The following is a 19,111-nucleotide window of genomic DNA, read 5'->3' on the forward strand; positions in this document are numbered from 1 at the left end:
CAATTTCACCAAGACCTTTGTGAGATCTTTTTGGAAATGTAATGTAATACAGTCCCATGTCCCTAAGTATAAGCATGTTTCACTTCACCCTAATTTCTGATCTAATTATACATCAAAAATTATACATAAGATGATTGGTACTCAATGTAAACCAATACACAGTAGGTTAAATCTAGTCTCAGTAGTCTTGTGGCGGATAGTGATTTTTGGGGGACTGAACCCATATCTGATGGGTCAACTTCAAAGCACCAGCGCTACTTTAGAGTACTTTATTTTCACACTTCTGCAAATCTACAATGCCTCCAGTAATCTACAGGTACCAACACAAAGACACACAAAATCCCATTCCTGAACCTTCACGTATGTAACCTGATGAAGGAATGATCTTTGCAAACTCCATCGGAACAGTTGATCCTCTTTCTTCCTTCAAAACACAGCTAAGACACAGCTGTTAGTGTTAAAAAAACATACCACCTCTCATATAATCATATCACTTCTCTGTGCACTTTCTGTTTTCTCACAGTGTCTCACTTACAGTTTTGGAACATTGTATTGCATTGCTTGGTATTGTTAATGTATCCTTGGTTCTCATTTGTAAGTCGCTTTTGAGGTAAAGTTAAAATAATAAAATATAAACAAATGTTTCCTCCAGGTTACCTTCCTTCTCTATGAATTATTTTAATACTTTCCTGATTTCTTCAACAAAATTATAAAAATACCTTCACTGCCAATGAATAACCATGCATAAATCTTATAGGTTATGCTTCTGTAGTTATGGCCCAAGGAATGACCCTACGATAACGGTGTATTTTTACTGAAAGAGGCCCACACACCCTGTAGGTGAGAGAAAATTTACCCCACCTGGGCTCAAGGCATATTTATGTAGACGTGTATTGTCTGACAGGTGTCTGTAAGTTTGTGATCATTATAAATGCCTTACCAAGCAGAGCAAATGTTCAGACTCAGGACAATGACTTTCATTTGTTGCTATAGAAATATGAGAAGACTAAATAAAATACACATGCCTGAGCATGATCTACATATAATGGTTGGCAAGGAATAAGACAGGGAGAAACACAGCTCTCTAGAAAGAGAGGATGGATCAACTTACCAACGGCCTCATGGCTGTTTTTTGCCTGTTTGTAATTCTCTTTGAAAGAGCTTTACATCACTCCCTGCCTCTATCAGATAATTCATGGTTTACTTTGGCTGTCATATTACAACTCTCCCAATTTCCCCTGAGTGGAATCAGCCATCAATTCTGTAAATGCATGACCTCCCTGACGTTTATATAGAGCAGGTTTTAGAGAGCACAACACATTAAAAAGGGGAATTCATCATGTTGGACATCAAAGAATGGCCACATTCTCCTATAGGTCTTGTACGGCCTATTCTCCTATAAGCCGTACAACCTCCCTTATTTTCTGCCTCTATGTGCCAAAGGCTTGTCTATGAATAAGAGACATGGAAAGCACAGTAAGAAATAAGCTACAACTGAAGAAAACAAAAACATCACATTTTATCTGTACTCAGATGGCTGTTCTATAAAGCTTTTGATAAAGGTGCTTTTAACTCACCACAAATGTATGTTTAAGGTACTCCAACAAAAAAAAACATCATCCCTGCCACTCACCAAGCCATGGGGATCTGCAAAGAATAGAGTTAGAGTAGAGCTAGAATAGAGAGATTATTTCTGATGACAAGCAAAAGAAAGAAGAAATAAATTACATTATGTCTAGTATTATTTTGGGTTACCAGTAGAAGAACCGCTGCTTGGCTATTTTAAAAGAGTCAAAGTTACACAGCCCATTCAATAAATTGTTTAATAAATAATTATAAAAAAATAACATACAAAAAAAATCAAGAAATTGTTTATTTAATACAATTAGTATGCAGGTGAATATAATATATAACAGATGTTATTTAAATGAATATTAATATAAATTCGATAAAATGTAAATAGTTATATCATTAGCCACTAGCCAGACCGATCAACAAACACAACGTTAAATTCGGGCTAGGCACGTACGTGAGTCCGTTGTATCGATTCATACCTTGCACTTAAAATGTTGATACCACAGTTCGTTTATAGTTAGTTTACTTTAAAACTTGATTTTGTTCATACCTTACATTTTCCATGGTAATAAAACACTGTGCTCAATTGCATTGCTGAAGTGTTTTTAACAAGCAATACCATGTGGCTAACTTCCTTCAATAAGTAACAGTGCTGGACCAGTGCACAAGTATTTTCCATGTTCGTAATGGTGCTGAAAGTGGTTCTGTTTTAAGTCAACTCAGTTTTTCCTTTAGAAATCCCTCACTTTATCCCTCATGAGTTGCATGCAAGGCACTGAACATTTACATGCTTACAACATCTTACCTGACACAAATGTTTGGAAACGTTCTGTTTGGCATCTTAAATATTATGTTTTGTTTAGGTCCTTTATTTGACATATTGCAGTTTGATTGTTGCCATGAGAAAGGGGTAAAATAAATCAAATTCATTTATTGGCTGGCTGGCATATTCCTATGATTTTTATTTGCATAAAAAGCAAACATTCTATGTTTTGATGTGACATGTTTTTTTTCCTGGCAGACATATTAACGAAACCATGCCGTTCATATTAGCTTTGTGATAATGTGAAACCAAGGCTGATTTAAAAGATAATGTGATGTGAAGTTTCTTAATCTCGGTAATACAAACTCAGTGGTTTTGTGGGGTCTGTCTGTCTTGAGAAAACTTTGCATTAAAATGTATTGACACTTCACAAAGCATGCTGGGACTATTACAGTTAAATGATCCCCTTGACTGTGATCTTTGTGCTTTTGTATTTTGTATGTACTCTCAAGTCTTCCGTCATTTCCGGTCACAGTGTTCAGCATATCTTCATGCTGAGATCATGGTAGATTATTTCTATTTTTAGAGCGGTCACAAAATTTAAAACAACAAATCCTGTTTGTGATGTAAACATGCTTTAATGTGGTTTTAAATTAGCAGAAATTCACCCTGATATATTTTATAAACGTAGGATTCTACACACATATCCTGAATATTAAATCTGTTGTGTGCACTCTGCAGCAGCCCAACGCTTTCCTAAACTGTGTAAGTCTCATTAATAGATTATATTTCATACATTTGAACGACCATCAATTTTTATTTGTTAAATTTTGTTAAATATTCTATGTGGAAATAAATTAGATACGACCATAGTAAGTAGTATTTTAAAATAGCAGTGTGCAGATAGAGCAGATATAGGCCTATATTTATTGACAGAAATAGCATTTACTTACATTTTCATCATTTAATTTGTCAATAAAAATGACACAACATAACGATCCAAACGTTTTATAAAAATGTGTTTTGTGTGCTCTCTCGCACATTAAACACCGCAGTATTTGAAGTCTGTTAGTTGTTAAATCCAGATTTGCGTTCGGTGGTTAAATGTCTGCAACAGAGCTGTGTGTGATGAGAAAATGTGGCTATCGTTCACCAGCTTTCAATTGCTTTCTCAGATCTTTTGAAGATTGTGTACATTGATGTTTTGAATATTCATATATTTCGTAAAAATCTTAATTTTAAGCGTTTAGGTTTTACAGGGAGCAACGCCCCATTGTTAAAAACATAACCGGAAACCTAGTGAGTACGCTTTCAAGTTGGAAGTATGTCACAAGGCTAAATGCAAGTAGTTCATAGTTCCCATCTTTCGGTTAAAATTCTCGTTCATTTAATGTTTACAACAATAACACTCACCATAAACCTACAATACTGTAATATTTTTTATGTTTATATTGACATCCTTTTAATAAAACGTCACATCTCAGGTTTTTACAACGCTTCAAGAAAAATAACACAATATTAAGCATATTCTGTGTAGGTTTTATGTGTTACCAGCTGTTGTTTGGTATGCTTTGGTCAATTTCTTCTTCAGGCCATTAACCATCAAACCCTTGGTAAATAACACTGGTGTGGAGATGTGCTGTACCCTTAATGGAGTCGAGCTGAGTGCACACTAAAACATGCTCACTACAGTCCATTTCGTTTTTGGACGTGACCAAAAGTGGTGATTTCCAAACGGGCCAGTTGTTTACTTTGTAATTAGCCCTTCCATTTCCATCTGTTTGACCCATTTGTGTCGATAAGATCGGTAGCAAACATGATGGACATTATCTCATTTAAAGCTTAATGTAGTATTTCTCTTCTTGCTTTATTTCACATCCAAACGTTTTGGATCAGGCACAGAAAATTATTTTTTCAGGAAAACAGGTTTTACTTTTCTTCTCCAATTTATGGAAGCCAAACACAAAAACAAGACGATTTAAGAAATGGTTAATGGCTCATTTTATGAGAGGGTGCAGTAAAACCTGAATGTCCGCTAAAGGTAATTGCTCAAATCATTAGCTCTGAAAAACATGACATGAATTATTGTTGGACATAAACCCAGTTTGCCTTTGAGAGAATAGGATGGAAATATATTTTGTAATTAAACCTGTCAACATTTACATTCAATGCTTGGCAAGAGTGGGTTTTTTTCAATTAAAAAAGTAAATGGAGACATCATTTTTTGCTCCTCAGAGATGATGTCAACTTCTGTCTTATTCTCACTAAAAGCTGTTGAAAGAATATGCTGTTGTAATGGTATGTAAAAGAGCAAATAATCTCAAAAGCAGTCTTTAAAATATTCCATAATGCTGAGATGCATCAACTCTCTCTCAGTCGTCCAAGCAAGACTACTGAAACACATATTAATTTACAACCATGAAATAAGTTTGTTAAAATCATGAGCCTGACAAACAGAACAGCCTGTAAAGTTAAAAAGAGATTATAGCACTATGCCGTTTAATTTCCTCTGTTAGTTGCCCTAAATTGGTCAAAACTGTGGAGAAGAGTAACCATGACTGGCCCTTGATATAGTAGCATCCTTTTAAAAAAAGAGCTTTTAATTCCATATATATTCCTCACATACTCCCCAATAATAATCTTTCATATGAATATTACTGAATATTGTTTACAGATATACACAAGCTTCTACTAACATTGTAGTATTTTATGCGACATCTACCTCCAACTTCAACAGAGCTTCCTTTCAGACCACCAACATTTTCCCACCTTCTCTTCTCTGCCATAATGACAGAATAACGTCAACTTCCAAATAACTGTAAATGAATACACATACAAAAAATGGGTTTGTTCAGATCATTATGAGAAGCAGAGTAGCCAATATACATTTTAAAAGACAGTTAATAGAGCACTTCAAAATTATTTCATCTCCTTAGCTGTCTACTTGCCAAAAAATGTATCCTTTCATTTGAGATCTTTATTTAGTTGTTTTCTTTGTTAGGTTTGCGTGTATGCTGAGATGCAGTCATATGTCAGGTTTCCTATACACATTCATCTGCCACTCTCAATGTATTTTGTTTCGTTTCTCAGACTGACTATTAAGAGGATGCTGAGCAAGAATGAAAAAGCTTTAGTTCAAAGTAAGCTTTAAATCGCACGAACATGGACCCGTCCTTCATCTTTGTTCCTTTTCCGCCTGCCCCCCACTAAGTTAATGACTGCAATCAGGACAGCCCTCCGCTGAGCAGTATAGTATCCACATAGGAGAGACCGGGGCTTGTACTTTGTGCTTCGGTAAATATTTCTATGGGAGGGTTTAATCTTGAAGTACATTTCTGGATAAGGACATTCGATTTGGAAAAAAAAACGATGACAGACAAAACATATATCCATGTCGTTGAATTTTTTATTAAAAATAAAAAAATATTATAGCCTTTGTGACAACTAGCCCCGGTCGCCCATAAATGTATGCCTCTGTACAACCTCCTTACACACATATTTATGCACAGTTACACAAACAGATATAGGTACCTACACATCCACACATGGTTAGCCAAACCCCGGACATGAACTCTAGTTAATTAGGTTATGACTCATAAACAAATAGAGGTCTTTTGTGTAATAAAGTCAGCTTCAGAAATGAGGGTCTCATTCATTCATAAAAAGGTTCAATATATATATACAAGCAACCCTACTTTCTGTATGTGCAGTGTAATAGTCTGCAGTGTAAAAACAGTCTGTTCCACACTAAGATATCATACTTGGAATAAACGACTTGTATGAGAAAAAAGCAAACAAATTTAGTAAAAATAACTAAAGAATTTGACTATTTTTAGTGTTTTTATAGAGCTTGACGGACATAGTTCTTGGTTTCACAGAAAAGAATGACAGCATATGGGTTGAGACAACATATGGATTAGTAAATAATTACAGAATATTCATTTTGAATTATTTCTTTAACCTTGGAGTGGTCTACTTGCACTGGCCTGTACTCTTTCTGTTTACTTTCACTTTAACTTTCCCAGCCCCAAGAAACCTTAAAATGTAGCGTTTCTTTTTTTGTGTGTTTATGTATCCTACAAAAAAAATCTAACCATCAGGTTTGTCTATAAAGGGATTTTATAGAATTTAAACTCTGTCATGAATTACTCTCTCTCTAGCGGTTACAAATCTGTATAAATGTATTTGTTTGGTTGAACACAGAGAAATATATTTGGAAGAATGCTTGTAATGAAACAGTTGTTGGACCCCATTGACTAGTAGGAAAAATGACAATGGTAGTCAAAAGTGCCCCAGAACTGTGTGCGGTCCTATTCTTCGAAATATCTTATTTTGTATCCAACAGAACACAGACTAATATCATCTTTGATTACCTTAGTTTGAATAATGTTTTTGGTGATGTACAGTAGATTATTTTGCCTCGCTTATGATCGTATAGATTCTATCTTAAGCCTAATGTAGTTCCTTCTGACAGAAAGGCTGTTAAATTGTCTGGCGTTGTAATGAATCGAGTATGTTTTGAGTCTTTCAGCACTTCTGTTAGAAAGCAGTTTTCTGATGACATATACGGAAACATGGACTGCCAAGTATACTTTCTCACATGGAAACAGCTGTCACTTTCACTCCTGGCCAAGGAGGAAGGTCTTCAAATCTTTATAGAAACATATGAGGTCTCAGAAATGTGGAACAGCTGCCACTGAGGTTCTGGAAGTGATCCTTATGATAAATCTCATGATGATTTATATTTGCATGATTTGAATGGTTTCTGGCCGCTTTGGGAATTTAATCTATCGAAGCCAAATTCTGCTGTTATAATACAAAATAGTTTATTTCTTAACTTTATGTCTTCCCTGATGGTGCCCTATATAGTTAAAGTTTTATGCTTTTTTTGAAAGAACACTCAGAAGCGCTTGGCTTCCAGCAACTTAAAGAGAGCATGATGTTGCAGGTAATGAAGATTCTCAGGTAATGAAAAATAATATAATATAATAAAATATTGTGAATGCAATTTACTGTAAATTGCACTGGGTTTAAAGCAAATACATGTATATAACTTAAAGAATGTCTTTATGGATTAATATGAAACACAATGCCATTAATGACATATTTGATGTTTTACAACTGGCAGAACTAAAAACACATAGTGTATTGTTTGAAGATCAACCAGACAGCTTTGTTACACCGACTTAAAAAATTGCCAGAAGCAGAGTCACACCCAGTGCAAGTTAATGTGAACGCTTAAGCAAATAATGGCACTGATCTCCCACTTTGAACACCACTTCATAAGAAAGAGTGGGAATACCCATTCTGCTAATACTTTGTCACAGTGGGAATAGATGTATGCCGTTGATACATTCTGCATCTTCCTCTATAGCTCCTCCCCCATTATATAACACTCAGACCTGAGAAATGGGATCAGAAGAGACAGAGAAAGCAAGACAGAGAGGGTGTGTAAGTGTAAGAAAAATATTTAAGGCTCAAGAGTAGCTCTATTAGCAAGCTGGCTCTTATGTAATATGGGAAATTAATGCTAAGACACACCGACACTCAGGAATGGTCGGACATTTCTTGGAATATATGGCATGCTTCTGCTGGAGATGTTCTGCAAGGAGTAAAGCTCTGGGACGAAAAGTACAGCTTCATGCACTCGCAAACTGTAGGGTGATGAAATGACTCAATGCTATTCAGCTTCACTATAGTTGTTTCGTCAACTGATCAACAAAGTAGAATTACAGTTGTGGAGAACTGAGCGAAGGTCCTCCGAATACTCTTGGATTATTGCAGCTGATCAACAAAAACATCAGAGTAAGTTTTTATTCTATACTTTTTTGATAATCTACGCAACAACAAATAATTTTGTATTCAATATTTTTTTATTTTGTATTGTTTTCTAGTAATGTATTAGATATAACTGGTTTCCAGAGAATACAGTATAGTTTTTTTTGTCTTCTTTTTATACATTGTGAGGTAAGATGAACTACAAAATTTTTGGAAAAGGTGCAAAGAATTATTTAAAAATACAGGTCTATATCAATGCTTAAGTGTAATTTCAAATGTGCCAAAAGAAGTGTGTTAGTAAACTGTGAAAAATCCTGTGAAAAGAAAGCTGTGTAAGAATATTATGTAAAGATTATATGTCAGAACTTAAGTACAAATAATTATACTAATAACTTAAAAAAGTCATATTAGATTTTGGTAATATACTTGTATATAAAAGTCACATTTTAATCTATTTGTATTTGGTTTATTTTAGGCAAACACAATAAAGGGAAACTGCTTTCACAGTGAGAGTCATGCACTGAGACAGGTGAGAAGAATAAAGATTGATCATTATTACTCACATGTGAATGAATATGTGCAAATTCAAGCACACACAGGAAACCTGATTAAGTCATTACCCGCCTAATGAAAAAAACATTAATATACAGTACTCAGGCTCCAAAACAAAGTGCAACAAAAATTTTTGGACTTTAGCAATGGACCGTATTCTATCTTTGAAACATGTCTGTATTCTGAATGCTGTACTGTATACAAGCAGTTTACAAAGCAGAGTACGTTCTCTGTATCATCAGTTATATTTAGCTCAGGTCAACATTTGTGCAGCACCATATTAGTGGATCGTCCACAAAGGGATGGCTTCAGAGATGCAGAAAATGACAAAGCAAGGGTAAACTGAACAGCTCATGCATCATATGCTTCACGGAATGACCTTAAAGACCCATGTGACAGGGACAAAAGCGTTATTTATGACCATACCTGAAAGCTGTAAAAAACTAAAAAAAAGATCAGAATGTAGAGAATGTAAAGTAAGGGATGATGTAAAGAAATAAGCCCAGAGAGTGATCAGGACCCGTCACCAAGCAGAGGGTATTGTTTCACACTGAAGGGGCTTATTTCCCGACAACAGCCGGCGGCTTGTACATGATCCCACTTATTACACAGCTCTTTGCCACATGAGAAATTAAACTGGACATGTAATGTGAATCTGACATATTTTATTAGCTCATTTTTAACTGAATGCAGACCTTCCCCGAGGAAAAGCCCTTTACTTTTGGTTTTAAGGTAAGAAACGACGTTCAGATGTCACGAACAGGCAAATCTGATTTGGCTCAATATTTTTAAATATAATATTATATGTTATTAAAAAATATATGTACATTTAATATGTAAAGAAAACTGTCAAAATGATTTGCTGCATCTGGGGTACTGTGTGTTATTCATTTGAGAGGTTTTTATCTGGGAATAACGAACTGGCAAATGTTTTTAAGCATTCCAACAAGCCGTGTAATAAGTGTAGATAATAATTATTATTTCAGGTAATATTTGTTTGGTTGACCATGTCACAAATAATTTTTTTACAGTAACTCACAAGTTTATTGCACGTATATTATGCAAAACTAAATATATTATATTATTTTCAAAAATTGGAAAACAATTAAGAGACTTATTTTCTGGATTTAATGTTTATACTTTCGGTATGAGTTTAACCATAAAAGGCACATTTTTGTTTCATTCTGTAAACTAGTGATAAGATTTTCAAAATTCCAAATGAAAATGTCGTTTTTATTCGCAGGAAACTGAATCAAAATAACAAATGTTTGGAGATCTTAAATACTGCAAAGAAAATAAGTTAATTTCAATTTTCAAACAATACGATGTTAGTTTATTTACATGTATTTTACGTTTCAGTTCAAATATGATGGATATATATTTTCAAAACCTTCATTTGGATCTGCAGTCTCTAAGACTTTTACATTTTAGTCAGTTGGTGACTTCAAGTTAAATTGAAGTCACAAAACATACTGCAAAGGTAAAACTGAAGAGGTCTCTAAATGGATTCCACAGTTTAAATATCTTTAAAATAAAATAAAAAACCAGTGTAGTGCTTTTTATGTGGTACTGTAGTGTTAAGATGTTAATGTAAAATATTTGCATAAAAATAATCCACATGACAAAATAATAACTAACTTTACACAATTGACTACACAAGTAAAGCGTAGCATGTCCATTTTCCTTTAAAAAAAATCCATGATGTGTTCATTGTTTTATTTTCCCCTCTGAAATATGTCAAGATCTTATTTTTTTAGTTACTGAAGGGCAGCACAACATAATTTACTCTACTGTACATACTTCAGCGTCCTGTACCGCATGTCCTCCTCTCCTCTGTTTATTTTACTAAGTCAAAGTCTCAGGCTACCTCTCTTTCTCACACTGCCAGTCTCTTTTGTACAACTGATATTTTTGTTTGTATTATGAATTTGCAGGGTCAAGAAAATAAACCACATTATATTGAGATGAAAGAGCAGTTAATATGAGAGGATAGAAGCAATAGAAACGGGATGATGGAATGATCAAAGAAAAACAGAGGGAGAACATGAAGACGGTTGAGAGGAATGGGGAGTAACATAACTAAATTGTGGGATTGTGGGAGTCAAACTAGTTGGGGGAACATGGAAAAGAAAACAAAAAAGGAAAGATTTGTATCAGTAAAAGAAAGAAAAAGACTTAAACATGTGTTTAATATACAGTAGTGTCTCATTCATTATCCTGCATTTTATGTTAATAATATTATGTACATATTTCTAATAAATATATTTCAATGTCTGATTTTCAAAATGTTTTCCTACACTAAACAGTTTTAGTATTTTCTTTTGGAAATAGACAGAACCAATTGAGATTCCTGATTTACAAACTGTGCTACTCGTGCTCATCCATTATTCTCTGTGCAGGTATGGAGACCATTTCAGGAGAATCAGTCCATGCAACTGCTGGATGGACCAACTTCACCTTCTATTCATTGTCAGAGCATCCTGGACTCAACAGCACTTTCAGAGGTGGATTGTACTTCTGGTTGCTATCTCAAAACATCTCCATCAACCCAACTCCTTCCCCTGCTCTCCCCAGAGCGCGGGACGTTGCTCTTGCTCGAGCAGAGATTGCAGTTCTGGGTTTCGTTTTCGCTCTCACGACACTAGGAAACAGCTTTGTACTGTGGGTTCTGGTGAGGAGACGTAAATACAATGCACCCATGCACCTTTTTATGGTTAATCTGTGTCTCGCAGACCTCGTGGTGGCATTTTTTCAGGTAAGCTTAAAGTTTGCCGTTAAATCATTCATGCAAAATGTGATATATTTCAACAAATGTATACTGTGATGCTCTGCAGGTGCTCCCTCAGCTTTTATGGGATATCACAGAGAGATTTCAGGGTCCTGATGTGCTGTGTCGCTCAGTGAAATATCTGCAGATTGTGGGAATGTTTGCATCCTCTTTCATGATTGTTGCGATGACAGTGGACCGCCATAATGCCATCTGCTGCCCCCTGCAGGCTTACAGAGGAGGGGCTGTTTCATGCTGGAACACACCGATCCTGGTGGCTTGGGGGATGGCCTTTGTTCTCAGTGTGCCACAGGTACTGTGGTTGTTCGTACCATCTAAATTCTACTAAATATAGTGCACAGGTTATATAATCTTCTTTTTGTATTTAATAATAAACTGAGATGTTGCCTGTAAAGCTTATCAACATCTCGCAAGTCGCAATACAATATGCAACGACCTAGAGGCACTTTGTCTTCTTTAATCGACCCTGTGTTGCCTGTCAGCTATTTATTTTCTCAAGGTCAGAGGTCGCTCCAGGTGTGTTTGAATGCTGGGGGCAATTTGCTGAGTCCTGGGGTCTGAAGGCTTATGTCACCTGGATGACTGTAGCTGTGTTTGTGCTTCCTACGTTCATTATCACCTTCTGCCAGGTACTGCTAATTTCTAAATTCCATCTGCGATGCTTCAAGCTTATTTTCACTCTCTCACGTCATTCAGTTGGCTTAGATATCAGGGAAGACATTCTGCCTATTAGTCACGTCGATTAGTTAAATGTTTAATATTTTATTCCTGGGGTGTGTTTTGCGTATCATAAGTGCATTTATTTAGATTTTTTCAGTTATTTTCATGATTGAAAAATAAAAAGATCAAACTTCGGGTTTTATATAACGATAACTGCTTTTTAACTAAAGTACCACATGTAAAGGGATATGATAGTTGCAATGGCAAGCAGCCAAGGTCGGCCACAGGTTCTCTTTTTGTTTTTAAAAATCTTTCTTAAATCATCCTGTTTACGACTACAGAAACCTCTTCATTATTTCAAACAGCTGCCTGGAACACAGTGGTATCCAAGAGTTAGACAGATCCCTCCACACAGTAACTGCACCACTGCATCATCATTTCTTAACTTTAATACTCCCTATGAAGTCCTTCTCTGTCTTTCTATCAAGAGCCATTTTTGCAAAAATGATGTGATTAATATGTCAACATATATTTTCACATTACTTCAAAGATAAATAAAAGAAAACTTATAAGAGCAATTGCAACTTGACCCGTAAAAGACACTTTAATGCACTTTTCGCTTGATATTATTTTAACCAGATGTTTTTTCTTTGTATTCTTTTTTGTTGTCTACATAACATAGACTATACTGTCCATTTTGGCTACTGTGAGGTTTAGATCATAGCACAAAAGAAAAACATTTCTGTATGTCCTCTTTTGAGATCTACACACCGTCAATGTAAGAAATTGAATGTGAATGCACTGGTGGATTTAGCAGTATTTCCAACGGAGTGACATTATTTAGAAGATCCGCTGTCATGCATCATATTGCTAATATTCAGCATTGTTAAGATTATGACCTCTGACCCGGCTGAAGCGTTTCGATCAGGAAACTTCTATTTTAGGAGCAAAATTCTCTAGTGTGCAGATGTTTCTTTCCAACAGCTAATGCAGTTCCCAGGAAGTCAGTCAGAGGACGACTGAACATAAACCAAATATAATCAAGGTTTTTGGTAGTGAAATACCGCTACCATGAAACAATAAACCGATTCTAATGTACTTTTGTACATTATTTTTGTACTAGGTACGGATATTCAAAGAAATCCATGACAACATCTACCTGAGATCAGAGCGAGGAGTTTCTGCTGATATGAAGAAGAACATGGTGCTCTTTCACCTTCCCATCCTCAAGAAGCCGGCCAGCACGGTCAGAACGCATGTCAGCAATGGTGGAGAAACAAGAGATGATCTTCATAAAGCGAACAACAACAAGGGTTCTTCTCATTCTAACACATACAACTCAAAGGATTCACCAGATTCACACTGCTGTGAAAAATCTTGCAGGAACAGCCACAGGTCCAGTGATATGACTTCACAGGCTAACAGTTATGGTTCCAATCACAGCAGGGTTCCTTCATCTGAACATCACTGTGAACAACATCATTGCTGTCAGACATCACATGATCACTCTGTTGTCCAGAGGAACTCTTACAACACCACCGCAGAGGATTTTAATAATTCCTCCAAGTCCTCTTTGCCACCTTCCCGCCTCCCTCCACCTCCTACAGGTGTGTCTAAAGCCATGTCAAAAACAGTGAGGATGACTCTGGTCATTGTGCTGGTCTATACCATGTGCTGGTCCCCCTTCTTTACTGTACAGCTCTGGTCAGCCTGGGACCCCAACCCACCTTCCCAAGGTGAGATATTAGCAGTTCTTCTCACACACACACACACATACACACACACATATATATATATAATGTCACTTATCTTGTCAATAATGATGATCCAGAAAATGTTGAGTCTATCAATGTGGTCAAGTTGGTGTTTCATACTGCAGTACAGGTCTTGCAAATACCCTCCAGCTCTCCCTTTCTCTCGTTCTCCTCTACATCATGTATATTAAAGCCCATGTCTTAACCCCAATAAATAACCAAGCTCCCATGCTGCTCTTCTGTCCCAAACCAGATGTTTGTTCTCATCACCACAGGCTCCTCACAGCTGCTAATGTACACACGTAGAGTACCATATGTGTACCTACTCCAGATCCTTCTCATATAGTTTCAGCTGTTTACTTGCATGAAAATGAGAAACACAGCAGTTAAATGTCTAGGGACTTTGCATGAATAGAGAAACACAGGGCCTGAAACTTTTTCAACAAATGTATCAGACGAGGTGCTTATCCTTCAAACAACGTCAAACAAAGGCTCTAGAAATATTGTTTCATTTGTAATCAAGTTAAGGATTTTATACTCAAATATAACTATTTGTAATTTTTGTATTTATAATACAAAATGATTTCATTATGTTTTATTATGTTATTTTTATTTTATTATATTTATTATTTCATAGATGATACTTTTTATCTTATTTTTATACACAAAAACATATACACAAAAAAGTATTATACACAATAATATTAAACAGTGAGTTTTGTTTACATTCTCAGGTGTGGCTTTCACAATCCTCATGTTACTTGCTAGTCTGAACTCCTGCACTAACCCGTGGATCTACACAGCCTTCTCCAGCAGCGTGTCTCGTGAACTTCTAGCACTGCTGTGCTGTCGGCCAAAGCCCCGCAGGAGCTCTCTCCACGACCACTCCAGTGACATCCACACCTCCACAACTAAGGACAACCAGTTCTGACCCCTTCACAAATAACCAAGCCCGTGCCTCCTGAAAGTCAATTGGAGATTTATAGCTGCAGGTGTATCTGCCTGACGCTGTGAGATATAAAAGTTAAAAATCTGCTAGACGTGGAGGATTCACATGATCCATTCAGAGCTGCACACGAAACATATATGCATGTGAGAATATTGACAAGGCCGGACCAAAGTATCACATGACAAGGAATTCATGAGAATGTTATGCAAAATAGGCCATTGACTAGCTGGACCATTGAATACATGACCGTACCTTGTTTCAATAACCAGAAAAAAGAAAAGCATTTGAAGATGAATGAAATGATTTATTTGCAATGCGTTTGATCAATTCTCCATTATTGTGGATGGGAGATAAAACAGGAGTCTTAACTCTGAAGGAAGGACGGATCAAGGCTTTAACCCCAGAGCCGGTTGATTCGTCCATTAATCAGTTCTTCTGTCATACTGGAAGTCTTTGGATTCAGCGCTTTCATGGCACGGACTGCGGAAGAGTTATGTGATGCGTGGAAACGGTATCCTGGGGATAGTTCTGAACGCAGACCAAAATAAATGAACAATCAAAACAAGAAGCATCGTAAAAATGATGGAAATGCTAAAAATTTGATCGAGCACAGGAGAATGTTAAGATGCTTATTCCAAAAACCCAAGACTTAAAAGTCAATGTAATAGTTTCCCAGACAAAGCACAAGTCCACAAACCCAACACATGTTATTATACAGTGACCGATTTGTATTTTTAATATGACAGTTATTGAATAATAAGTAGGCTGTGGGAAAATAATTATCTTTTATCCATTGAATCACCAGCAATTCGCATAAAATCTGCACCAACTGTTATTTATAGAGCGCTTACAAATCACATTCATAGCTATAAAGACAGCATAATGGGAAGTCATAACAAAAAAGCAAATACAGAAGAAATGAACTGAAATTAGGTGATGTAGAGTTCATTGAATACCAGTGATACAGTACAGTAAGTAAACAGCTTCTATTTTTTGATTGTATATAGAAGGGTCACACTTTAAAATACCTTAAAACGTCAGACATAATGTGAGTAAAATATATATGGATATTGATGTAGAGATTTTGTTTACTTTGTAAATAGTTCTTGTAAAGTTTTGTATCTTTTAAGGCGCAAATTAAGGTACATCATTGTTCTCACATCAAAGGTACATTTGCCAAAGATTCACAATCTAGGAAACAATTCAAAATAGTAAGGTAATGCGAACACTAAGTCCATATTAAAGGGAAAGTAAGTCCAAAAATTTGTATTTTTCTTAATTATCTACCCTTATGTCAATCCAAAAATGACATTCTTTCACTCTGCAGAACACAAAAGTGGATATGTTGAAGAACATTGGTAATCAAACAACATTGACCACCATTAACTTCCATAGTATGGATACAAAACTACTAAAATATCTCTCAAAATATCTTCTTTTGTGTTCCGCACAACAATGAGTCATATTGAACAACATGAGGGTGAATTATTCCTTGAACGTAGGCTACACATTCAAATGTACTTACAAATGGTTTAAATGTTCAGAATCATACTGTTGGTACTTTATACTGTATATTACATATTTATTATTGTAACATGCATGTTACAGTACAGTAGTATTGTATTATTGTCAATAATTCTTTTTGTACAGCAATCACCTCATTTACATGTGTCCCAATAAAGGCATTTCCTGGTTGAGCTGCTTCATTTCACACCACAGCAATAGTCATTGTCTCCGCTGTATTGTTTAATCGGCCTATAAGTCTGTTCTTTTAATACGTTGTAGCTTTTTTAGCATCTGACATATTAGCATCTCAAGTCCTAAGTGTTTTTGCAGTCATACTCTAAACTGTACATGTCATTTTAACTACACACAATTGCAATTGTGTCTTTAACTTGGATGATAGCGGTCTCTTAAAAAGCAAGTTAAATTCATCAAACCAACGCTCTAGGGCACAGAGAAAGAAGACTGCCTGCACCCACAGCTGTGTTAAAAAAGTTGCTACTTATTTATAAAGGTCGGTGCAGTGAATTAAAATAGGCACACACAGAACTTCAAATGTTGTTGGTTTTTGCATGTCTTGTGACAGCTTGTCAGATGCACATTTCATCACAAGACACACAAGAACCAACGAGATTACTGACAAAGTTAAAACTTATATAACTGAATAGCATAGCGGGTGAGTAAAATTCACTGTCAAACTTTGCAGGTTCTTTGCACGTTCATATTGCTCGTTCACAATTTGTTGTTTTCAAACATAAAAACAAGTTTCTTGAAAAAGGCAAGTATAGAGATGTGTCAAAAGCAAGATTTTCACTAAAATAGGACTGCAACCTGAAATCTTTTTTGTAATTTTTTATAGATCATGTTTAAAGTTTAACTGAACTTCAAACTACTATAAAAAAGCTCAATGTTAGGTAAAGGTGTTTCTCGATATAGGCTAGAGCAGGGGTCTCCAACCTTTTTGTAAGCGAGGGCTACCAAAATATCAAAAATCCTCTAGAGGGCTACTTGTTGATAACATACTTTCAAACTTTAAACACGTGATGCCTTATTTTTACACTCACAGAACCAAATTCAGATTTCTTTCAGATATTTTTGCACTTGAATATATTAAAGCTTCTAACACCTGCTAATAATAAACTTTCATGAGGATGTAGCACTTGGCTGATCGGTATAGTCACAGATTTGTCAACTGTCTTGAGCATTATAGGAGAGCCCTGTGTTTAGCGGGCACCGTACAGAGTTCATGCGGGCTACCAGGTGCCCACGGGCACCACGTTGGAGACCACTGGGCTAGTGTATTCCAAGATGGTGGGTTTGATTTTTTTCCATTTTACAAAGTGCAATGTAAAAAAAAATCTAAAACCATATTTTTTAAAGGGGTCATATTGGATGGCTAAAATGAACATTATTGTGTGTTTTTGATTTAATACAGTGTGTTTGAGCAGTTTACGTTTAAAAAAACACATTCTTTTTCACATACCGTGCATTATTGCTTTAATAATGAAAACGTACTTACAGGCTGCGAGTGAGAAGCTGCAGACTGTCCTTACAAAGTTCGTTTTGCCTCACTTTTTAGAAACATCCTTTGTGCACAACCAGGTATTAATCTGCTGCACACCCTCGGATTTTGGAGTTGTGCTGATTTGGAACAGTGTTGTAAATGAAACTTAACCAGTGATTTCTAACTAACTAGTAGTTTTTCATTTGTAATAAACAACATACAGTGGGAATAGACACGCCTTCTTTCTTTGCATATACATGTGGGGGCGTGTTTAAACGAAGTGTTTTAGGCAGGTTTGGATGAGCCTCTGCTTTTAGATAAAACATCTCTTTTGGTTTGAGACTTTGATTTGCTATTTTACGTGTCTAATATATTTGCAGCTTGTAACACACCAAAGATACAGGAAAACACGAAAATCACTTCATATGACTCCTTTAAAGTATTTTACACGTATTGTATTTCAGTATGTGTCGCTTTAATTCAACTTGGGTAATATTTTGGGTTTTGGGTTTTTGAAGGTGCATATTCAGTAGGAAAATGACTTTAAATGTTTTCAAAAAAGCTAATTTGCCAAAGTTAAGATACAAAGGGGTTTGTCACTTTGGTGACGTTAATGTTGTATCAGCATTTTGGTTTTTCTTGGCTTTCCAATCATGTCTTTAAAATGACAGTTCACCCAAAAATGAAAATGCTCTCATTTCAAACCTTGATTTTCTTCCTTCCGCAAAACACAAAAGAAGATATTTTGAAAAATGTTGGTAACTTGCATTGGTTTTGTGCCCATAAAATAGAGGGTAATGGGTGCCGGCTCTGTTCGTTTGCCAAGTTTCTTCAAAATATCTTCTTTTGTGTTCAGAAATAAGAAATTCATAGAGGTTTAAAATGACAAGAGGGTGAGAAATTGAATTTTCCTTTAAGGTACAAAATATGTAAAATTCGGTCCAATTAAAAGGTGCTGAAACCATGAGCAAATGGATGAAGAGGACACAATCAGAGTAACCAAGAATATTTTTAAAAAGTATTTAAAGTTTGATGAAAAATAAATACATTTAGTAATAATCTCATTTCCAACCATAAAGATCAACCACATACGGTAGCCTATATACATTTATTGTTGTGTCACTTTTTGGTGATCTGGTCACACTATTTTTATAGCGATGTATTTCTAAATATTTTTAAATGAAATTATGTATTCTTGGAAGTATTAACTGGTTTAATCTGATTTAATTTCCCCTTTGCAATGCATTTCCTGTTATTACATGCATTCAAATTCGAAATGAGAACG

At 35.7% G+C, this 19,111-nt stretch overlaps 1 protein-coding gene across 2 annotated transcripts; it reads left to right on the forward strand.

Annotated features, from left to right (window-relative positions):
* Nucleotides 1–7,755: 7,755 nt before the first annotated feature.
* avpr2aa (arginine vasopressin receptor 2a, duplicate a) lies at nt 7,756–16,539 on the forward strand. Of its 2 annotated transcripts, none has more exons than XM_079478112.1 (7): nt 7,756–8,143; nt 8,592–8,645; nt 11,068–11,423; nt 11,503–11,748; nt 11,939–12,085; nt 13,240–13,852; nt 14,605–16,539. In XM_079478112.1, exons 3-7 carry the CDS (start codon nt 11,070–11,072, stop codon nt 14,799–14,801), a joined length of 1,557 nt encoding a protein of 518 aa, XP_079334238.1. In that variant the 5' UTR covers nt 7,756–8,143; nt 8,592–8,645; nt 11,068–11,069; the 3' UTR covers nt 14,802–16,539. The 2 variants fall into 2 exon arrangements, with proteins under 2 accessions (XP_079334238.1, XP_079334239.1); XM_079478113.1 differs by having other exon boundaries at nt 8,607–8,645.
* Nucleotides 16,540–19,111: the final 2,572 nt, after the last annotated feature.

Source organism: Barbatula barbatula, assembly GCF_947034865.1.
Source record: "Barbatula barbatula genome assembly, chromosome: 17".
NCBI lineage: Eukaryota > Metazoa > Chordata > Actinopteri > Cypriniformes > Nemacheilidae > Barbatula > Barbatula barbatula.